The sequence below is a fragment of the Patiria miniata genome, unplaced genomic scaffold, assembly GCF_015706575.1.
Source record: "Patiria miniata isolate m_02_andy unplaced genomic scaffold, ASM1570657v1 HiC_scaffold_28, whole genome shotgun sequence".
Classification (NCBI taxonomy): Eukaryota; Metazoa; Echinodermata; class Asteroidea; order Valvatida; family Asterinidae; genus Patiria; species Patiria miniata.
In genome coordinates, this window is record NW_024037067.1 from 7009027 (window position 1) to 7033455 (window position 24429).

General features: G+C 41.5%; 1 protein-coding gene across 1 annotated transcript; it reads right to left on the reverse strand.

Annotated features, from left to right (window-relative positions):
• Positions 1-764: 764 nt before the first annotated feature.
• LOC119734879 (ragulator complex protein LAMTOR2-like) lies at positions 765-20345 on the reverse strand. Its single transcript, XM_038208488.1, has 4 exons — positions 20108-20345; positions 6060-6222; positions 1757-1846; positions 765-1203 (listed from the first exon to the last, which is right to left on the reverse strand). Exons 1-4 carry the CDS (start codon positions 20176-20178, stop codon positions 1147-1149), a joined length of 381 nt encoding a protein of 126 aa, XP_038064416.1. The 5' UTR covers positions 20179-20345; the 3' UTR covers positions 765-1146.
• Between the last annotated feature and the right edge of the window lie 4084 nt (positions 20346-24429).

Genomic DNA, 24429 nt, shown 5'->3' on the forward strand with positions numbered 1-24429 from the left:
TTTTGTATACTTGGATCGGCATTAGTAAACCTTTTGTGCATTCACTGTTACTGAATTAAAATAACAAAGATCATCCTCTGAAACACTGTGGGAGGCCCAACAAAGGGATATTCATAATGTTAGACTACTTTTTCACGTGAACACGGTGAATAAAGAAAGCAAGAGTGAAGCTATTTCACAAAAACTTCTCATATAAAAAAATCGCAGAGATTAGAAACGTATTTAACCATAAAGTTTCAACTTGGCACTAATGAAATGCAATGACCAAATCATGATGAAAACCAAATGTCCCTTTCAACATGTTCAATTCAACACCAATCTTCACATGAGAGGAATTTCTGGAAACTCTAAGGACAAATCTGAATGCTACATTTGCAAATAACACTGAAACAAATGTGACATCTATTGGTGTAAATTCAAAATTAATAATGGAGCTAAACGTGTTCCGGAACAAAAGTAGCTTTCCATGGAATTTAAATGATGCAAGTGATAAAGTACAGTGGCGTATCGGGGGGGGGGGGGGGGGGGGGGGGGGGGGGGGGGGGGGGGGGGGGGGGGGGGGGGGGGGGGGGCACCCCCCATTTTTGTGACAAATAATTTTTTTTCAACAATTATTTTAATAAATGGTTAGAGTGTTCTGACATATTGATGTCAGAACACTCTAACCATTTATTAAAATAATTGTTGAAAAAAAAAAAAAACCCGCTCAAAAACCATTGGTATGCATAATAATGATCAGTTTTGAAGAGCGCCCCCATTTGGAAGTTGGATACAAGCCCCCCCCCCTTTTTTTTTGGATTTTATGGAGGCCAAGTGTCCGGAGAAAAAACATGTCTACATTTCAGCGGGGATGTGCAGTTGCCCCCCTGACATCGTAAGCTGGATACGCTACTGATAAAGTAGCAAGGAAAACCTGTATTAACCATGTTGTACATGTATTTGTATAATACATGTAGCTCAGAATGCAACTCTCCTTCAACAAGTGCATCAGTCATGATTTGCTAAATCTTGCAAGAATACTAGTAATAGCATCATATTATACATGTGGAAGAAATGGCAAATATAGCCTATAATTAAATACAGATATACATGTAAATGTACCACTGATCAAGGACATACTGTTGAAATTCGTACAGTTGGCCATTGTCAAGAAACTGCTACTTGTACAAGAGGATCTTGCAGGTAGTCTGTCAGTGCTGTTATCTGAGGGAAAAGTCAACACAGGTTTTTATTCTTGCATTACTGTGCTCCAAAATAATGTTTACTTCCTGGAGCTAATACAAGTGTTTGGTAAGCATGTTCAGTTCAAGAATGCATGATGTGCTATGGAAATGGGAGCAGTGTCAGTGACTGTGACTTCTGACTGCTTATAATACACTATACAATGTACATGATTCTAAATTCTTCAATCTTACATCAGTGAACATTGCTTGGAGTTTAGATCACTGTATGAAAAGTAACAGCAGCAGGCTGCTACATTAACTTGGCAACAGTACAACAAATGAGTTACATAATATCTAGGATAGGACTGCATGACTGACTACGAGTGACGTTATCAATTTGTTCTCATGGCTCTAGGTCTGAACAATAACATCTGATGCAGTTATTTTTGTATACAAAATTGTCCAAGGACTACGTTAACCATGGCTTGTTCAAGCTTGAACAAGCCATGGTAAGTCATCAATAAATGTACACTGAACTGTCCATTTCACACTTTTCTCTGTTAAACAAGAATTAAATCTGATAGTACATGTACCTTTGCTTTAAGAAGACCAAAACCAACCTCCTCCTTGGCATAGATACACAGAAGAAGGTTAGCTACCTTGCTTATGGCAACTCTTCCATCCTATCCAAAAGATACAAAAATGAAATTGAAAAGGAACTTTCTCTGTAAGTCTTTAAATGAAATCACATTTGAATTTGAATTCGATGTTAACATACCTTACATTCCCAAACTTAACACACACACACACACCCATACTTGTTTCACATGACTAGTGTGGACTTTCCATTGCTTTCGTGTAGTTAAGAAAAACCAGTGAAAAAACTCATTTTTCTCAAACTGTGAAAACTCTTTCAACCCAATTTTTTTTCTATGATTCCCTTTAGTGTTTCTCTTCATTCTGCTACAGATAAACCTAACCCAAAAATGCCTCTAAACCTGTTTTCCAGAAATGGGGAAACACTGTGTGGACGTGGGGTAAGTCCACACAACGTCGGTGCTACCTACATTATGTGGACGTCTTTTGTTCGGAAGTCCACACTGCGTATGTAAGACAAACTCACACCCCCACGTGTGTGTAAATGCCGGCAATCGTGGACGCCCCATTGTCCCTAATCCTCTTTCCTTTGTTTGTACTCTAACTTTTTAGCGACAGCTCTCATTGGTTTTGTACACGATTTGAGATCGTGGACGTTCGGTCAATCGTGGACGTATTGTTTGCGCCCCAATCCTTTTGTCCTACGTCCACGATTGCCGGTGTTTACATAACAATACACACACAAAATATTTCGCCAATAATTTATCAACAAACCTTTACAGGTACATGAACACACACCAAATTTTGGCTCTCAACTCCTTTCCGGGTTCGAGATATGCCCCCATGAAGAAATTTAGCCCCACCCCATTTTTTACTCCCTGTGTTGCATCAATGATTTGTGGGCATTTTCAGTGGCCTGTATCTCTAAGAGGAAAGATGTGGTGCTATTAGTATACACGGTAAAGGGTACCAAATTTATTGGTTTTCTTCTGTGAAAAGCAGCCTAGATTATCTCCTTTCTTGATATAGCCACTTCTAAACCTTAATATGAGTGGACACTAGTGATTTTTCTTTTTGGGGAGAGGGGCGGCATACCTCAGGAAAAGAACCAGAGTCGAGTCAACATTTTGTGTATGTTCATTCCACCTATAAAGCTTTGTTAAGAAAAAGTATACGCCAAATCTGAGTCAGACACCGACATATTTTTGAAATTTTGATTGAGTTGGATCTGAATGACCCATTTGCAATTTGAGGTGGATGGAAATTAGACAAGTGTTTTGATGCAAGTACATCCCTTGCAGAGTCACACATAACTCAAATGTGGTTGCAACATGAAAGTATATTGGACTCGTGGTAGCCTCATTCCCTCAGCCTCCTTGCCCCTCTAATGTCTCTCTGAACAGCATCAACCACAACATATCCCCTCTCAACCCAAAAAGCATGAGCCAGAATGCAGACACCCCCTCTGCCTACAGGGTCCGGACCCGACAATCCCTACTGGGACACTTTCTGTGGCCATCACACAATCTACATTAACATTGATAGCCATGCCACAGAAAACATGATACGTGCATCCATGGCGAAGCCCCTTTGGGCTATGATCAAGGAGAGCTCCCAAACCACTCATCAAGCAGATGGTTCATCCACACTCACAGTAACAGGTAAGATGCCACTCACTTTCCCGTGATGGCCGTGAGTTTCTGTTGAGGGGCACTGTAGTCGAGAACTTGGATTTGATGCACCTGGTGGTGCACCTTTCATGGAGACCAATGATTGGCTGTTTGACCTGTCAAATGCCGGATCTCACTCACTGATGGAACCACACTCCTAAACAGCTCGCCCAAAGAACCATCTAGGCTTCATAGTATTAGCCGTGCACAAGTACTACATGCCCTCTCAAGTTCAACCACTGTCTGGCCAGAAGAGTTTAAGTTACAACTCCCAAATGACATCTCAAAATTACCAGACAACATGCAGAAGCTTAAACACAAGTCTGATAATCTGGAGAAAAGAGGTATCTTTACTCGTCCATAAGACATAGGCATTGCAGATGAATACCTGAATCCCATGCTTTTGTCAAAAAAAACAAATGGTGTCTTTTTCAGTTAGACACATCCTTTGCCAATGCTGGTTACTATAGCAAAGCACAGCCTGCACTAAGGCTTGATGTCAATTCCACTTTTCAACAAATTGCGCACTGGAAAAATATTATAGCTACTTACCTCACCAAGCCTGACCTGACCTAGTCAAGATCCCTAGAGGATGTTTCAAGAGGAAACCAACCAAGTACCAAGTAAGTAAGCCTTCTATCAAATTCAAACAAGTACTGTAGAGTAGTCACCCGATTCCCCAGAGTCTACGTCCATACCAGGTCACCACGGGTATGCGTGGTTCAGAAACTGCATTTCAAGAATTTACGTGCTGTGTTCTAGGAGACCTGCTGATGGAGGGCATATTAGCCAAGATACGTAGCAGATTATTCATATTATGGAAGCAACAATTATCTCAAACTGTTGCATAATTAGAGGCAGGTCCGGCATACATGTAACTTGGGCAAATGCGATCTACGCCTCGGCCTCAAAAGACAGTCATTTGCTCTAACACAACCACAATACTTGCATCAAGCTCCCCCCCCCAACCCCTGGAGAAAGTCACAGGTCTGCATTCCTTCATTGTGCCATGCAAATTTCCAGTCAACCAGCGGATCACTTTTAGGATTGCACTGAACAAAACTGTATTCAACACTTTCCCACCATACATTTCGGACAAACCTGATTTCAGCAAACCCAATTAAAACGTGAAGGTCTTCGATCACAATCCAATCTGGTAGTACCTCGATCCTCCAGGAAGTTTGGAGACCTTGCATTTTCCATCGTTGGTCCCCGTAGCTGGAACTCACTCCCCATTACTATCCGGAATGCTTCATCAGTAGAGCAGTTTAAGGGACTCTTAAAAACACATCTGTTGAATCGTACCTTGTAACTTGTATTTTGTTCTGGTGTAATTACATGTATATATGCTCTTATCTTGGATCGACACATTTAGGTTTTTGGTTGCATTCTCCCCTAGCACTTTGTATCCTTTGGAGAAGGCGCTTTATAAATACGGTTATTACTACATGTATTATTAAATTCCCTGCCTGGTCCTCCACTATGCTTCCATCACATCACCTCTAGATGACATTATGGCTGGACATCAGTCAATGGATTGCATTCAGCTCAGAAGCACATCCTACCATTTTAAGCACTCGGAATGTTTTAAGGTCCCTTCCCTTCTTACTCTGATGATGACTCGCCCTTCCCAGCTAACCAGTCAGATCTCTATGACAGCGTTGATGAAGCTGACACCACTATACAGCCGACTCCACCAGCACCACATACTGGTTATACTCTCGACACCAGCAGAGCACGCTACGAGACTCCCCTCTCTGAACACGCAACACTCACCACATGAACCGGATGTGTCTATCCCTGTGTCATCTACAGCTCTACAGCATACAGCTCAGACAGCCAGCCCAGGAGACATGAGCACCCCATGCCCAAGCACACTCCCCATATGCTCATCCCACCAATGCAAACGACCTTCATACCTAGACGATTACTCACATAAGTCCGCACTGTCACTGTGTTCACGAACGCTTGCCTTGTTTTGAACAAGAGGTGCCTTCCTATGGAGTGGCACAATATATGTATAGGGCAGAACTACACCCAGTAGGCCTAACTGTGGCGCTAAAAGGACTTTTATTAAATTCTGGTTTGGATTGGTGCGACTAAATCCAAACCAAAATTCAAAAAAGGAATTCCAGCAGCCCGGTTACTGGATCTAGAGCAGAACAATCCTGTTGGCAGAACAATCCTGTTGGAGGGCAGTCTAGGGAAGGCCCTTTTTTCTATCCATTTTTGTTAACCTGTAGGTTGTTAAATTATTTATAGTTCAGAGTTAAGTTTTTCTTTCATTGTTTCATTTCAGTGCAGAGACATTTCTCGCAATTGCTTCTTAATACATGTATGTCTGTATGAATATTAAAATTTTGTTAATTACATCATTTTCCTCATTAGAAAGGTAGGGAAAAAATAAATCGCACAAATAGTGGTGATTGCAATCTCTTGTGTCTCTGTTTTGTTGTTTATCTACTTAGTGTATGTTTTGCATTTTCTGCATTAAAAGTCTCTCCTTTACATGGCAAATTCTTTTTTTCCAGTTGCTGTTACTGTGTGTCAGAGTATAGCCCTGTTCCTCCTGGCATAAGGCCTTGGTTAGACAGTCTTTGGGATGGTGTACATCCTGAGCACTACTTACCATGCAATCCATCAAGACCAGGTCCAAGTCATCTTCATGGAATGCTATTCTGCCATTCTTTTCATATGCAGCCCAGATGTTGCTTGCTATTGCTGCTGTTACTCTTGCATCTTTATCACCATACCCAGAATAAGCAAGAAGGGATCCTTCCCTGTTCAGCAGTCTGTATGCAAAGAAAATAGTTACAATCACATACAACATAAATATTGCATTATTACTTACACAGTCACCTGGAATCTGACAAATATTTAGTCAGTTACAATTTCAGTCTTTTGGAATGTTGTCTTCTGTTTCGTTACCTCCCCCCCCCCCAAATAAAACCCACAAGAAATAATATGTTGATAACAGTGTCACTTTTATGATATTTGTAACACATTTGGCAAAACTAGTTTGTGAAATTCACACTTTGCACTGAAATGTCATGTAGCTGTACTTGTATACTCTACTCCCTTGGCAGCTGATGAGATGGTCTTTGTATACTCCCTAGGGAGCTGTGATGGTCTTTGTATACTCCCTACGGAGCTGAGATGGTCTTTGTATACTCCTTGAGAGCTGAGACGGTCTTTGTATACTCCTTGAGAGCTGAGACGGTCTTTGTATACTCCCTAGGGAGCTGAGATGGTCTTTGTATACTCCATAGGGAGCTGAGACGGTCTTTGTATTCTCCCTAGGGAGCTGAGATGGTCTTTGTATTCTCCCTAGGGAGCTGAGATGGTCTTTGTATACTCCCTAGGGAGCTGTGATGGTCTTTGTATACTCCTTGAGAGCTGAGACGGTCTTTGTATACTCCCTAGGGAGCTGAGATGGTCTTTGTATACTCCATAGGGAGCTGAGATGGTCTTTGTATTCTCCCTAGGGAGCTGAGACGGTCTTTGTATTCTCCCTAGGGAGCTGAGATGGTCTTTGTATACTCCATAGGGAGCTGAGATGGTCTTTGTATACTCCCTAGGGAGCTGAGATGGTCTTTGTATACTCCCTATGGAGCTGAGATGGTCTTTGTATTCTCCCTAGGGAGCTGAGATGGTCTTTGTATACTCCCTAGGGAGCTGAGATGGTCTTTGTATTCTCCCTAGGGAGCTGAGACGGTCTTTGTATTCTCCCTAGGGAGCTGAGACGGTCTTTGTATTCTCCCTAGGGAGCTGAGACGGTCTTTGTATACTCCCTAGGGAGCTGAGATGGTCTTTGTATTCTCCCTAGGGAGCTGAGATGATCTTTGTATTCTCCCTAGGGAGCTGAGATGGTCTTTGTATACTCCATAGGGAGCTGAGATGGTCTTTGTATTCTCCCTAGGGAGCTGAGACGGTCTTTGTATTCTCCCTAGGGAGCTGAGATGGTCTTTGTATACTCCATAGGGAGCTGAGATGGTCTTTGTATACTCCCTAGGGAGCTGAGATGGTCTTTGTATACTCCCTATGGAGCTGAGATGGTCTTTGTATTCTCCCTAGGGAGCTGAGATGGTCTTTGTATACTCCCTAGGGAGCTGAGATGGTCTTTGTATTCTCCCTAGGGAGCTGAGATGGTCTTTGTATTCTCCCTAGGGAGCTGAGACGGTCTTTGTATTCTCCCTAGGGAGCTGAGACGGTCTTTGTATACTCCCTAGGGAGCTGAGATGGTCTTTGTATTCTCCCTAGGGAGCTGAGATGATCTTTGTATTCTCCCTAGGGAGCTGAGATGGTCTTTGTATACTCCCTGAGAGCTGAGATGGTCTTTGTATTCTCCCTAGGGAGCTGAGATGGTCTTTGTATTCTCCCTAGGGAGCTGAGATGGTCTTTGTATACTCCCTAGGGAGCTGAGATGGTCTTTGTATACTCCCTCAGGCCTCGTGAAATTTTTTAAAATGTAGTTGCCCTTCGGGCATAGGTTCTTGAAATCTGGTTGCCCGAATTTCAATTTCAGTTGCCCAACAAAGAACTTTAATATTGCCCCAAACCGAATGCCAAATCCTAATAATGTTTATGTACATGGCTGCTTTACCTGAAGTGGCTCAGGGCTCGCAAAATTGGCTGTCCGACGTCCCGGGACAACCAACATATTTTGCATCGATACTCAGCTGCTGCGCTATTGCCATTTTGCAAGCGTGCGTACTGTGGCTGGAGAAGTGAGACCGTGACACCGGCAGTGGCCGACCAAGGTTGCGTGCGTGTGTATGGTACCCGCACTCTGCGCCGCACTGGTACATGATGTACAGTGGTCCGGTCATTATTATTGGAAACACACATACACACAGGATGTACGATGTAGCCGGACCGTACGTACAGATTGAGATTGACCGCTGTTCTGTTTTGGCTGGTACCCGTTTATGGTTTATGCATTGATCTCAATGGGTTTATGCGTAGATTACCAACATCAAATGGCGATAGCGTAGCAGCTGAGTCAAAATAGCGATGATTATCATGATTATTGTTCGACGCTGTGCACAAGGGATTCTGAAACTTTCGAAAATCCCATGGACTACAATCAAGTGTAAAAATGTGCAAGTATTGGTGGAAAAAAATGTGGTTGCCCGTCGGGCTGGCAACCTGGAACTTTTGGTTGTCCGACAAAATATTTTGGTTGTCCCGGGACGTCGGACAACCGATTTCGCGAGCCCTGCCCTGAGAGCCGAGATGGTCTTTGTATACTGTATACTCCCTAGGGAGCTGAGATGGTCTTTGTATTCTCCCTAGGGAGCTGAGACGGTCTTTGTATACTCCCTAGGGAGCTGAGACGGTCTTTGTATACTCCCTAGGGAGCTGAGATGGTCTTTGTATTCTCCCTAGGGAGCTGAGATGATCTTTGTATTCTCCCTAGGGAGCTGAGATGGTCTTTGTATACTCCCTGAGAGCTGAGATGGTCTTTGTATTCTCCCTAGGGAGCTGAGATGGTCTTTGTATTCTCCCTAGGGAGCTGAGATGGTCTTTGTATTCTCCCTAGGGAGCTGAGATGGTCTTTGTATACTCCCTAGGGAGCTGAGATGGTCTTTGTATACTCCCTCAGGCCTCGTGAAATTTTTTAAAATGTAGTTGCCCTTCGGGCATAGGTTCTTGAAATCTGGTTGCCCGAATTTCAATTTCAGTTGCCCAACAAAGAACTTTAATATTGCCCCAAACCGAATGCCAAATCCTAATAATGTTTATGTACATGGCTGCTTTACCTGAAGTGGCTCAGGGCTCGCAAAATTGGCTGTCCGACGTCCCGGGACAACCAACATATTTTGCATCGATACTCAGCTGCTGCGCTATTGCCATTTTGCAAGCGTGCGTACTGTGGCCGGAGAAGTGAGACCGTGACACCGGCAGTGGCCGACCAAGGTTGCGTGCGTGTGTATGGTACCCGCACTCTGCGCCGCACTGGTACATGATGTACAGTGGTCCGGTCATTATTATTGGAAACACACATACACACAGGATGTACGATGTAGCCGGACCGTACGTACAGATTGAGATTGACCGCTGTTCTGTTTTGGCTGGTACCCGTTTATGGTTTATGCATTGATCTCAATGGGTTTATGCGTAGATTACCAACATCAAATGGCGATAGCGTAGCAGCTGAGTCAAAATAGCGATGATTATCATGATTATTGTTCGACGCTGTGCACAAGGGATTCTGAAACTTTCGAAAATCCCATGGACTACAATCAAGTGTAAAAATGTGCAAGTATTGGTGGAAAAAAATGTGGTTGCCCGTCGGGCTGGCAACCTGGAACTTTTGGTTGTCCGACAAAATATTTTGGTTGTCCCGGGACGTCGGACAACCGATTTCGCGAGCCCTGCCCTGAGAGCCGAGATGGTCTTTGTATACTGTATACTCCCTAGGGAGCTGAGATGGTCTTTGTATTCTCCCTAGGGAGCTGAGACGGTCTTTGTATACTCCCTAGGGAGCTGAGACGGTCTTTGTATACTCCCTAGGGAGCTGAGATGGTCTTTGTATTCTCCCTAGGGAGCTGAGATGGTCTTTGTATTCTCCATAGGGAGCTGAGATGGTCTTTGTATTCTCCCTAGGGAGCTGAGATGGTCTTTGTATACTCCCTAGGGAGCTGAGATGGTCTTTGTATTCTCCCTAGGGAGCTGAGACGGTCTTTGTATACTCCCTAGGGAGCTGAGATGGTCTTTGTATTCTCCCTAGGGAGCTGAGATGGTCTTTGTATTCTCCCTAGGGAGCTGAGATGGTCTTTGTATTCTCCCTAGGGAGCTGAGATGGTCTTTGTATTCTCCATAGGGAGCTGAGATGGTCTTTGTATTCTCCCTAGGGAGCTGAGATGGTCTTTGTATACTCCCTAGGGAGCTGAGATGGTCTTTGTATTCTCCCTAGGGAGCTGAGAAAAAGGGGCTTTTGTTTTACATCACTTTTGTGCCTGTAATGCGAAAAGCTTTGTGTGGATCCATAGCTGTTCATGTACTAAATGTACATGAATATCTCATATGGAAATTACTTTGTAATTCAACACATACAGCATGTGCGTTGTGTGCTGTATGTGTGAACAAGAACAATGAAGCTGGCGATTGCGTAGTTATAGGCCCTATGAGAAAATCAATATTTGGGTTATTGGATTCACCCAAGTAGTTAGCGATGTTTAAAACCAATGAGAACATTGTGGACGTGGACAGAGGGCAGGGTTTTGAATTTTTGAGGGGACTACATGTATGTAGTTACAGGCCCCTTCCCTGTCAGAGAAAATCCATTTTAGGTAATTGGACTCGCCAAGCTACATGTACCTGTAGTTCAGCGATGTTTAAAACAAGAAGGGTATGGATAGAAGGCAGGGTTTTTAATTTTTAAGGGAAACTGTGGGGTAGTATGATGAAGACGACAAAACAAAACACTAAAATTAAAAGGATGGCTGATGAATCTGACTCTTTCAGACAGAGAGGGCGCCTTTCAATGTTTTAGAGTGCCACCAAGTGACCAGAGAACTTTCTGGAACAACACCATAATATGTAGTATGTTTCCCTGACCCCATTGTCCTTTGGACTTAAAATATGGGGTCCGGTAACTAGCGTTGAATCTTCCATACATTAATGTAAGCAAATTATATGCATGACGTCAATTGGTCTGAATCCCGCCTCGTATATTCAAAATCACAACGGTAATGTTTGCCTGCAACCAGCCTATTGCAAAATGGCAATAGCCTGGCCACGAATTTGCAAATTTTGAGGTAATGAGCTTCGATTTTTGCTGAATTTGAAAGTATCTCTGGCAAATATCAATAAAGAGAGAAATATTGCTGTTCAATATTTACAACCTGCGTAGTTAAAATGCTTGAAAGTTGCTTTCATGGAGACACTGGTGACTTTTTTGTGGTAAGACAAGCGTGAGTTTCTTGATAATCGTGTGTTGAATGACCGGCGTTTCGCGCGCAGAGGTGGTCCAATCAAGGGCTTTAGCTAGTGACCTGTCCCAATATATGAAGGGGGGGGGGGGCAGCAAACAGTCTACATAATATGGTGCTGTTCCAGAAAGTTCTCTCGCCACTTGGTGCCGCTCTTTATCCTTACCATCATGGCTGCTTCTGCCCGTTTTTACCGTAATTTTTTCCAGGATACATCAGATCTATAATCCCTTTCTAAAGGATTGTTCACAGGACGAAAGATCTGAGATCAAGGTGAGAATACCGACACCCGATTTCACGAAGCGCTGCGACGCGTCGCAACTTGAGTTACAAACGTGTAACACGTCGCAACTCGCGACGCGTCGTATGATCCATTTCACGAAAGTTGTGATTTGTTGAACGCGTCTTAAGTTCCTTGACAACGGCTTAAAACACGTCGCAAGTTACGACGTGTCAAGTGGTCATCGCAAAATAAGAAGAGTCCCTTTCTTAGCCTGTTTAATGCCATACATGCAAACATTACATAAACGAGATTATATCACCGAGGCAATGTGTGCAAAGTTGTAAATAGAAAATTCATTGAATAATTATGAATTAGACTGGAATATTGCAGTTGAAATTTCAAAGTAGCTATACAACTCGGCAGACACATTTAATTGTGAGCGGCAAGTTCAGACTATTTTGTTCTTTTTTCAAAATTACCGGTTGTTTGGAACAATTTAAGGGGTCTTATGGTACGTCATGAATGTGTGGATCTATCCAGGGTTACTGTCTTTCTCATTTGTATTCTCTTTACCAGTTTTTGGGGGCCTTTTGTCCTCGCGAGGGCATGCACAAAATTAGCCCCATAAATGTGGCCAATTTACTGGACTACCTCCGTAAATAATGGCCACACTTCCACCATGTACAAAAACATGTCGAACTTTGTCAAATTTAGATTTTCACATTTAGGCTTAGTTTGTAGTTTATTTTTGCTTTAGAAGCATAATCAGAAAGTGCTGCCTTTTTCAAATGTCTAATTTTCATGAAATTTCATGTTGAAATTTTGATACGCAAACGTGTGAAAACGAATCTGGAAATTTCACGAAAAATAGACATCTGAAAAAGGCAGCACTTTCTGATTAGTCTATATAGTGAGGTACCTTAGTGAAAAAAATTGTGACACAGTGGACAAAAGCACCATTTTTTCACCAAAGCATCTCCATGGTATACCTTTTTCGAAAAAAAGACGAACGCAAAAAAATGGATGATGGGAAGGGCATGTATGACATCATTATGATGTCATCAGCTAATTATTACATGAAAAAATATAAATTGATAATAATCTTCAGAACTACAAGCATCACAACAACAAATGTGGTATCAAATTAAAGGGAATAACAAGATCTTTCATTTGAGTGGTATGTCATGGGGATGGAATATAGTTGAGGGTGATTTCTGGGTCAAACAAAACTTTTTTTGGTCAAAAGACATGTTTTTTAGGCTAAAATCATGGATGTTGGGTAGTCACATTGACACCTTGTTTTAACATGCAAACAGTATGTGGTATTGTGAGATGTTGTTTTTAAGTTAGAGAGAAAGGTTCAAATTCTATGCCAAAAGAGTTTTTGTAAATGATTATTAGTATCATAAATATGTTTAAACTTGTTCCAAAGATAGGCGGAAAAGTGAGGCACCTTATAGTGAGGTGCATTAGTAACAAAAATGCTAAGGATCGTTACACGGTGGACAAAAGCACCATTTTTTCACCAAAGCTTTGCCAATGTGTTACGATCAAAAATAGGGTAGGATGCAAAAAATCAGATGACAGGAAGGGTACTTTATGACGTCATAATGACGTCACAATATACTACCGATCTCGTACAGTAATTAATTGTAGAAAATAAGGTCGTGAAGCGTTGTGATGAGATTTCAAGTCATTAACTTGACATTTTGAGGGTCAGGGAATTGAAGAGTGATATAATCAATGACATTTAAGTAACAATAAGATGATTTACTGTTGCATTGATGTCACTTTTTTCGAATTTTCTTGAAAAATCTAAGCATTTTTGATTATTGACAAAAGTGCTACAATGACGGTATTTGTCATGTAGCAAATAAATTGTGTGACATTGTGCGGCTCCTTGAATTTGGTCTTTACCACATCCATTTGTTTTGACCATTTACTATAGCTGGAAGACGTAACATTCTTATATGTGTTGTTTATTACGGGTAATGAGGTATGGGTTAGGAGCCAGACAGAAAGGAACGTGGTAACCTGAAATAACAAACGGGGGCCGCCCAATAGTCCGAAGGTTCTTTAGTCTGAAGGTTCGATAGTCCGAATGCACAAAATTTCCATAAGAGGGGGTTCGTTAGTCCGAAAATGAAATAAGGTTTGTTAATCCGAACATTTGATGCAATAGTCCGAAAGTTCATTAGTCCGAAGGTTCATTAGTCCGAAGGTTCATTAGTCCGAAGGTTCATTAGTCTGAAGGTTCATTTATCTGAAGGTTCGATAGTCCGAATTTAAAATAAGGTTAATGAGTCCGAAGGTTCAATAGTCCGAAACGAAAATAAGGTTCAATAGTCCGAGAGTTCAATAGTCGGAAGGTTCGATAGTCCGAATTGACAATAAGGTTCGATAGTCCAAAAAGACTCCATGGTTCGATGGTCTGAATCAACAGTAAGCTCCGATAGTCCGAATCAACAATAAGGTCCGATAGTCCGAATCAACAGTGAGGTCCGATAGTCCGAAGTGTCATACTGACGAACCGTATTGCCCATTCGGACTATCAAACCTTATTCTCAATTCGGACTAACGAAGCTTATTCTCAACTCGGACTATCGAACCTTATTGTCGATTCGGACTATCGAACCTTCGGATTAATTAACCGTATTCTGTTTTCGGACTAATGGGCCCTTCGGACTATCGAACCTTCGGATTATCGAACCTTCGGATTATCGAACCTTCGGACTATTGAACCTTCAGACTAACGAACCTTCAGACTAATGACCCTTCGGACTAGAGAACCTTTGGACTATCGGGCTGTAACCATTACAAACACAATACCAGTGCAGCAAGTCATGTCCTGCAGTTTGTAAAGGTTTTTAGTTTGGGACGTGAACAAGACAAACAATTATCCATGATGCACAAGTACAAGTGTGTTTTTCGATTAAATGCACCATCCTTGTCGTTGATGGATCGTCTATCCTATTGAAGTATCCACCAGACATCATCTTCTGTGTGACACGAGCAGAGCATCTCTGAAGGTCCACTGTGTGAGTAGTTTATCCTTTCTTGTTATCTTCCACATAGCTGGATTGTGACTGAGATCGTGCAAGTAAATAATCTTTAAAAAGCTTCATCTGTAGTCTTGTTTATTAATTATTAGAGATTTTGGTAACAATGAACAGAAGTCTTTGTAGAAATTGTATATATTTCATCTCGCGTAAAATATACATTTGCAGGTTTACAAACTTCCACAAAATGTATTATTTTGCAACATTGGAATGTATAATTGGTTTGAACATTCTACCTATTTATTGCTTATGTGAACTGTTACTATCGTATTTCAGGACAGTCATCATGGATTGGCATGATTGGACTGCTTGCATTATCTGCATGCAAACTACACCAGAATAACTACGTTGTCCTCAAAAAGGTTTAGATTGTAACGCCGGAGAAGTATATGCTCAATTCCTGACTAATGTTGAAGGGTTTAGGGCAATAAATGCATTGCCAGTTGATGTAGAATACGGAGCCGAAGGGACAGTAGAAACGTTTGTGGAATATATATAATGCCTTGTGGCATCATTCTTGTGGTAAACATTTATGAGATAATCATGACGTATAGACATTGCATTTTAACGAATCATCGATCACAAGAGGGGATAGGAGCGAGGGTGTAATGTACATTGTATACATGTTTAATTTAATACATTAAATTAGGAAACATCCCTCATGTTATCAAACTATTTGTATTTAAATCTTTTAAAGATAGTCTAAGAACAAAATTAGCAACTGCACTGATTTCCTTGATCTCAGAAACGTATATTAAATGTAACAAAAAAAACGGTCCATGGCTTATTCCTAACTAATATCTCAATTTTAATGTAGTGTGTAATAATTAGCCGATGACGTCATAATGATGTCATAAATGGCCCTTCCCATCATCCAATCCACTGATTTCCTTGATCTCAGAAACGTATATTAAATGTAACAAAAAAAAAACGGTCCATGGCTTATTCCCAACTAATATCTCAATTTTAATGTATAAGTGTGTAATAATTAGCCGATGACGTCATAATGATGTCATAAATGGCCCTTCCCATCATCCAATTTTTTGCATCCTACCTTTTTTCGAAAAAGGTAAACCATGGAGATGCTTTGGTGTGAAAATGGTGCTTTTCCACCCATGTCACGATTTTCTCACTAAGGTACCTCACTTTTCCGCCTATCTTTGGAACAAGTTTAAACATTTAAGATACTAATAATCAATTACAAAAACTCTAGAATTAGAATAGAATTTGAGCCTTTCTCTCTGACTTGAAAACAACATCTCACAATACCACATACTGTTTGCATGTTTAAACAAGGTGTCAAAGTGACTACCCAAAATCCATGATTTAGCCGGAAAAAACAGGTCTTTGTTTTAACCAAAAGGTTGTTTTTTGACCCACAAAATCACCCTCAACTATATTCCATCCCAATGACATACCACTCAAATGAAATATCTTGTTGTCCCCTTTAATTTGATACCACATTTGTTGTTGTGATGCTTGTAGTTCTGAAGATTATTATCAATTTATATTTTTTCAAGTAATAATTAGCTGATGACGTCATCATGACGTCATACATGCCCTTCCCATTATCTAATTTTGTGCGTTCGTCTTTTTTTCCGAAAAGGTATACCATGGAGATGCTTTGGTGAAAAAATGTTTTTTTTGTCCACTGTGTAACGATCCTTAGCATTTTTGTTACTAATGTACCTCACTAACAAAGAGGGTGAGTATGCTTCTAAAGCAAAAATAAACTACAAACTAAGCCTAAATGTGAAAATCTAAATTTGACAAAGTTCGAAATGTTTTTGTACATTTTATTTGGCCTTTATTTACAGAGGTAGTCCAGTAAATTAGCCACATTTATGGGGCTAGCACAAAATGCATACCGTGTACATGTCACCAAAGTATGCCAAATCGGTGGAGCGTTAGTACGGAGGTAGTCCCATAAATGTGACTGAAATACTGGACTACCTCCGTATATCAGTCACAGAGCCACGTAAGGCCTGTGAGCGGAGCGCTCCGTTGCTAGGGGAGCCGAAAATTAATTAAAGAATAGATTGAAATTATTTTGTCAGCAGAAAATCAACCCAGCTATAGTGTGACTGCTAAATAGCACAAAGTCGTTAAATTCGGTACCCTTCAGAGGTCTAGTTATCCAAAAATCATGGTAATTCGTCAAAGAATGCAGACGGTTTTGAGCAAGCATGGCGTCGCTGATATGTTTCCCGGCCACCCTAATAATAGTCAAGAGGCCAAAGGGGTCAGGGAACCAAACAAGAGCTTTAATCATCTACTGAGCTTGCGTCAACTTTGGTAAAGCGCACCACGGCTGTTACCTGTCATTCCAAAATCTTTGAAGCCCTCTGCAGGGAAGCGCACCCTCTTGTGTGCGCTCTTCATCCGCGGTCGCGTATTGCATCTGGGCACTTCACAGAGCGACAAAGATTTTGGAATGACAGGCAATAGCCGTGGTGCGTGTGCCAAAGTTGACGCACGCTCAGTAGATGATTAAACTTGTTTGGTTCCCTGACCCCTTTGGCCTCTTGACTATTATTATTAGGGTTGCCGGGAAACATATCAGAGACGCCATGCTTGCTCAAAACCGTCTGCATTCTTTGAAGAATTACCATGATTTTTGGATAACTAGACCTATGAAGGTACCGAATTTCAAATGTCATCGCAAAACTGCTGGATCCTGGCTCTCTGCTAGCGTTATGAATGCGCGGGGCTATTGGTTACCAGCGATGCAACCAACCCCAGTAGGCTGGTTCCAAATAGTCGACTAGCGTAGTCAACCACCGTTGCCTAGACAGAGTTCGGGCAAACGTTAGTTAACCATTGGTCAACTATAGTCCTTGCGCGAACTTGGCCCAGGCTTCCAATAACGTGCCCTCTAAAGTGATTAAAATTTACTTCATGCCCACCCCGCATCCGCGCATCCGCGCATCCGCGCATCCCCGCATCCGCGCATCCCCGCATCCGCGCATCCACGCATTCTATAGTTGCATTCTATAGTTGCTCCCTGCATTCTATAGTTGCTCCCATTTTTTTTTTAATAACTTAGACTTGTTGGCTTTAGGAAAATATATTTTCTGAGCTTTTCAAACACATTTTCTTTCTTTTTCCTTTCTTTCTTTCAATGCCAATACACTTTTTGTAATTTCAAGATTATTTTCAATATCCTATTTTTGAGATTTATACAAGGGCTTAAATTTACATAGGCCCTATTTATGTAAATACATTTTATACATATTTACCTATTAAATGTAGATCCCAATGATATTGTTATTCTGATCATCCCAATCAACGGAGACAGTTTTTAAGATGTCGGATTTTAAAACTTATGACCCAAAAAATTCCCAAAAAATATAAGAATTGTGTCTTTTTAGTTGCACCGTAAGTTTTACACCCTCGTACTGTCGTAGAAACTGCAAATTCTTATCTATGACATCTTCACTATAATACTGACGATATTGGGAGACCAAGAAAGGTCTCCTTTCGGTCATATTTTCGACTTCTGCAGGCATGGAAGCATCTGCCTGCATTTGTACTTAGTAATTAGCTGTAAAAAGCCGATGTTTTTCATATTGCGCCTGAATTCCCGGTAAAGCCTTCAATTTCCAATTTTTTTTCGGCTGTATTTCTCAAGTTATTGCGCTGACAAAATTCCTTTTGTTTTAGCCACTGTGACTTTGAACCTTGACCTTTTGGCCCCCAATGCAAAAGGCTTCTTAGGATTGCCAAGGACAATCCACAAACCAAATTTAAAGTTCACATGTAAAGTATTTCTCACATTATCGCGCTGACAAAATTTCTATTGTTTCAGCCACTGTGACCTTGACCCTTGACCTTTCGGCCCCAAATGCAATAGGCTTCTTAGGATTACCAAGAACAATACACAAACCAAATTTGAAGTTCATATGTAAGTATTTCTCAAGTTATCGCGCTGACCAAATTTCTTTTGTTTTAGTCACTGTGACCTCGACCCTTGATCTTTCGGCCCCAAATGCAAAAGGGTTCTTAGGATTACCAAGAACAATACACAAACCAAATTTGAAGTTCATATGTTAAGTATTTCTCAAGTTATCGCGCTGACAAGATTTGTCCGGACACACGCATGCACGCACACACACCCACACACGGAAGGACAAGGCGGAAACAGTATGCCCCTTCGGCTTCGCCGCGGGGCATAAAAAAGTTAAATGCGAGTGCGCAGAAATAGGAGCGCGTAGCTTTAGGAGGTCTGACGATACCGTAGTTCAACGCTCCACTCAGTAGAGCTAGCCAAATTGAGGGCTGACATGGCCATGAGGGCTGACATTAAAAAGTAACTGGCGTAATCATTGTTGAAAAACATACTGGTTGAAAGATAGTAAGGGGACTAAACTCCCTGTGAAATTATTCTTTCTGGCAAGCTCTCATTTTGAAGAAATCAACGAAAGAAGGCATTTCCAACGGTGCATCTTAATAAGCACCGTAGGAAAATTTAAATTAGTAATTCGTTTTGTTATTCGGCACAGCGCGCACAAGCATTGGAACAGCGCACAGGCGTGCGCGGTTGCTATAATTCGTCGGATCAGTGCGCGACATCGCGTAAAGCTGCAATTCAAAACAATTCGAAACATGATTTAGCAACTTTTGATTTGAAATTGAGATCCTAGAATGCTGTTTTTCTCAGAATATAAAGTTGAAGCTGAGCTGAAACTTCATCAAGTAAGTTGTTCAGTATCCTTCATTAGATTTTGAACACTTTTGTTGCTTCAAACGAACAAAATGCACTAACTACAAATGATGGACTATAGCTTTAAGCATGTTAAGGGTAATCCTTACTTTTTTTTAGGACCCCGTTCCTATATATATAGGAAGGGAAAGACTTACCAAAACAATTGACTAAATGACACTCAAAAATTGACATTCTGATATTTCTTGGCACATCTGAACAATTGGCAATGACACCTTCTTGAATATCAGCAGGTTTAATTTTGTGGAAAGAGGGCAGGGCTTTGATTTATGAGGGAAATTAAGGGGTAAAAGACGACGATGACAACCAGAAAACAGATTCAAAAAACGTGAAAGCTCAATGCGATGAAAGCTCGATGCTGATTGGCTGATAAAAAATAAACATCTTATTTAATTTTTTTAGCAGCCAATCAGCATCGGGCTTTCATATGTAGGGCTTTCACTCGTGTTGTGAGAACTACAACATGCACGTCTGACTGCGAAAAAAGGTAGGAAAGTCACATTTTCTTTGAAAGTGCTTTCAAAATTACAACTAACTTGAGTTTTTATGAAGAAAAAAGACTGCTTTAGCCTGCAAAAGTCACTTTGGTACTGGACAGTCATCTGCAAAAGTCAGTTTTGAACAGAACTCGTAAAAAATAGAGGTGTCCTAAAAAAAGTAAAAGTAAGGATTACCAAGCATGCCAAGTGTCAACATTAAGTTTTTTGTACTGTAGAAAATGTAGGCTCTACTTACAGAGAACTTTGGATTCCTCCTGTATTTGCCTGTCTTAGGACCTCGGTCAATGCTTTTGGCTTCAGCATCATAATATTAATAATAGTAAATACAACTTATTACAAAGCAAGGGGATTGTTTAGCCCTGGTGGACTCCCTTTCCTCCCTACGTTACGGTTAGTCGTATTGCAATGAAGACTTCGGCCAACCTGGGCTAGGGGATTGTTATCACATGTTTCATTAACACTAGTAGTAGTACAGTTTACGGCCCGGCCAGGGCGACCGTAAGGTCATGGCCAAATTCTGCTAAATGCACTTCAAAAATCTGTCAGATTTGTAAAAAATCTGCCAGATTCCCCAGAATTACTCGAACTACACAATAAACACTTAAAATCACATGCAGATGTTGTAGTGTTGCCTTAATTAAGGTTCAAATTACATTATAAACAATCACATAAAAATGTTATGAAATTGTGTAAATTTCAGGCAAAACGCGGTTCCGCCACGTCGATCCGGTTCTCAGTGAACCTCAGCACCTAGACCATCATGCCAACCTGTCCCATTATGCAAGGGTTTGTTTGAAAACATTGAAGTGTTTTTAACAAATTTACCATTTCTTTCAAATTTGCTTTGTTTTCCTGTCAATTATAACAATTTTTGCAGAATTCTGCCAGAAATCTGCCAAAAAAATCCATTCTGTCAACTTTCTTGTCAAACTCGTTTTTTAACAAAAAAAGTCAAAGTTAGCCGAAAATCGGCTAAAACAGTCACCGTGTCTACGGCAAACCACGATGACGTCATTAAATTCGGCTATGGTGAAGGGCGCCCCTAGCGTTAGGTAGGTAAACGAGTGTGAAGCTCATGACCTTTGCAATTTGAGCAAGTACTTCATTTTTCACTGTTCTCTACGGTAGCGTATTTAGCTTAGGGGTGCACTGAACCAATGCAAGCCCCATTGAAAACAGTGTAAAATCAACAAAGTTCAGGGCCAAATAACATGCAAGCAGACATCACTGGGGTTTCTGAAACAAAAATCTAGTTATTTTCTAATCCTTCATCTGCCTATTTCTTTTCAATTTTTGGTGGGTTAGCCGATTACATTTTTAATTTTTCACCACAAAACATAATCACCTCCCGAAAAATGGTACTTCCCAAGACTGCATGCAGCAATTTTACAAATGACATCCATCCACTTTCTCAGGCAAATAGGACCCATTTTAAACTGTGATTTTATCGAATCTGCTCTCAGATGGAAGCCCCCCAAAACAGGGAGTTGATCCTCAGCTATATTTACACAATTCCATTTTTTTTTTTTTTAAGCCAAACAGTCTCCTTTTTAAAAAGACATTGGGGGGGGGGGGGGTCACTTTTTATGTTAATCGGCTGTCGTAGAAATTCTCACTTAAATTAGTTCACTGCACCCTCAGGACCTGACCCCCCAAAATGTCTTCTTTGCCGACTATTTCGCCCAGGTGCATTACTATTTCAGCCCGGGCGGATTACTAATTAGCCAGGGCGGATTACTATTTCGCCCGGGCGGGTTTATATTTCGCCAGGGCGGATTACATTTTCAGCTGTTTTTGAGCTCAAAACAGTTCAAATTAACCCCCTTTTGGAATTAATATGAATTTTAGGAACATTTTGGGGCGCTTAACATTTTAAAGCGCCCCAAAATGTTCGTAAAATACTAGCAAATTCATATTGTTGGGTAATCGGGCTGTTATAATCTCATGTTTGTTCAAGTTGGGGGGGGGGGGGTTAGGATGATTTGGACAATAGTATTATTCTCCGCAAGTTTTCTTCAAAACAGTTCATATAATAAATTTGATACTTGGATTGAACATCCTGACACAGAGTAGTATTACCGTGACGTCGTTGTGACGTCAACGGTATTACAATCATAGTTGTTGTTTTTTTACATGATTTACGTGATGTATAAATCGTGAGCTAAACGTCGCTATATAGGTGCATTTACCAAAGTTGGGTTATCTTTTCCGAACGAAATTTAAAGGAATCATTAGTGCGCCCTCTAACAAATACATTTGCTTGTTTCCTTTTTCGGGCTTTATATACCGTTTTAAAAAGTGGTTTTTAAATGGCGCACTCCAATTCAAGAATTGTGCACACTATACATAACGAATTAGGAGCGTCCCACTGGCACTCTTAATGCTAAAGTTCTTTTTAATTAATCGATAACTTGTCATGGGCCGATTTTTGATGTCGTGCGATGTCTCACCTGAAACCTCATAACTAATGTTATGCTAGAAAATTATCAAGTCAATTTGAAAATCGAAAAGTTCCACACCCCAGAAGTACCAACTTTAATGCTCTCTTATCTTGTCGAGCAGACATGGATAAATAGGGGCGTACATATTATATTATGCCATTTGTGGCCTGGGTGGCTTGTGCGTAAAGCGCTCGCCTCTCACCAAGGAGACCACGGTTCGAATCCTGGCCGCGGATCGCATGTGAGTAGAGTTGTGCGTTGGTTCTCGCCTGTGCCACGAGGGTTTTTCTCCGGGCCCTCCGGTTTTCCTCCCTCCGGAAAAATCAAACACTTCCGATCTCAGGCTGTGCTCACTGGTCATATCGTCGCTTTGCTCACGAAGTGACAAAAACCTCCAAAATCGATAATTATTCGATTTTGAGTTTTACTAGCCATTTTATTATAGTTGTCTCAAGGAACAATTTGACCAAGTTTCAAGGCAAAATATTGTTTACTTTCTTAATTATTGTAAACAAACAATTGACAAAAAGCCTGAAATCGGTGATTTTCATTTTCACAAAGTGTAAAAAAGTGTAAAATGTTCTCACGAAGTGACAAAAAGTCACCTCGTGAGCAGGGCCAGAAATTATACAATGGTCTATACGCGGCAGGATGGAAGCATACACGCGCGCGCGAACGATGTTGAAAAAGAACAGACGCGCGCGCGCTCAACTGTCGTGACGCGCAAAAGTAACAAGTTTGTTGCGTCGAAAAAAAGATTCATGATCCCACGAAGTGACAAAAACTGTGTACAAAGTAATTGGCAAAATATGGGAGCCAAAGTTCTGATGTTCTCACGAAGTGTAAAAAAGTTGTATTAATGAATTACTGTTTAATTACGAACTATTTTTAACAAACAACTATGAACTAACAAAGAGCAAATCATATCATATCGGACAATGTAAACAATTCCGAATTCTGTTACTGCAAAATGGTCGAAAATGTCCTTTGAAAAAATGAATAACTTCAAATGCGATTATCTCAGAATGAACTTTTGTCAAATTTTGAGGTTTTTGTCACTTCGTGAGCAAAGCGACGATATATGGGTCGGTGTGGCCGGCAGCCATAGGCGCCTTCACGTGCCAGCGGCCCGACCACGTTGTAGCCGCGTCCTTCGCAATTCAGCATACCAGCCGCGAGTAAGGATGATTAGCCTCCCAAATTATTATTATTACCACATGTGGCGCTGTCCGTACGTCCGGAGAGTAGGGCCGGGAGCGCATGCGCAGATTAGCGACGCAGGATAATGTATTAAGTTGGTTAACCGCGCGCGCGAAAAAGGTTGTTGTTGTGCTAGCTTGGAGCTGAACGGTTTTGCGCTGAGGAACTTCCAAAGTGAGGACCGAGCCCGAATCTCCCTTGACGGACAGCTAAGGCGAATCAGTGTGCAAATAATCAGCAATTATTGTTATAATGTGATTGACCTGTTAATGATCTGTTGAGGATTAAAAGTTAAAAACTGAGGCACTGTCAGGTCACATTTCTTCGTCCATGTCAACGTGTTGTTGAGTCTGTCATTGTGTTACAGTACTCCGTCAGCAAACTCCTAGGAAAATTCACATCCTTCATTTAGAACCCATTGGTCAAACGCTACATTGGTGCCAGCGGTTTGTTCCATCCCTTAATATATTCTGCGTTAAGTCAGTTTACGCCGACAGGTATGGCCGATCACAGCCTAGTTCCCACCCCTATGACACCCGCTCCCGCGTCCACGTCACTGGACTTCAACGCCACATCCCGCTGGTTTCACACGCTACAGCCAGTTTCGCCCACCCTTGCGGGGGAGTCATTTCACTGCGTAGTCACAGAGGCAAGCCTCGTTGCGACCCGTTCGTCAACACCGTTGCACGGCGGGGAAGTTCTACGCAGATACGGTGAAATGCAGCAACAAATGCAGTCGATCGGTGCACCGACCGGGGAACCGATGGCTACGCCACAGGGCGAGGATAACGAGGGGCAGCTTCAACCGTCGGCAACGGGACACCGGGAGAAGTCGCCGACGTCGACACTTCCAGCACAACAAATACCGTACATCAGTACACCCAACCGGGCACCGTCCGAGACACCGACCGGGGTA

Excerpts from the sequence above, each read along its gene's own strand:
- LOC119734879 (XM_038208488.1), bottom strand. The coding sequence starts at position 20,178 with ATGATGCTGAAGCCAAAAGCATTGACCGAGGTCCTAAGACAGGCAAAT. Across the intron at positions 1,847-6,059 it reads TGGTCTTGATGGATTGCATG|GATGGAAGAGTTGCCATAAG; the intron begins GTAAGTAGTGCT and ends TCTTTTGGATAG. Across the intron at positions 1,204-1,756 it reads TTGGTCTTCTTAAAGCAAAG|ATAACAGCACTGACAGACTA; the intron begins GTACATGTACTA and ends CTTTTCCCTCAG.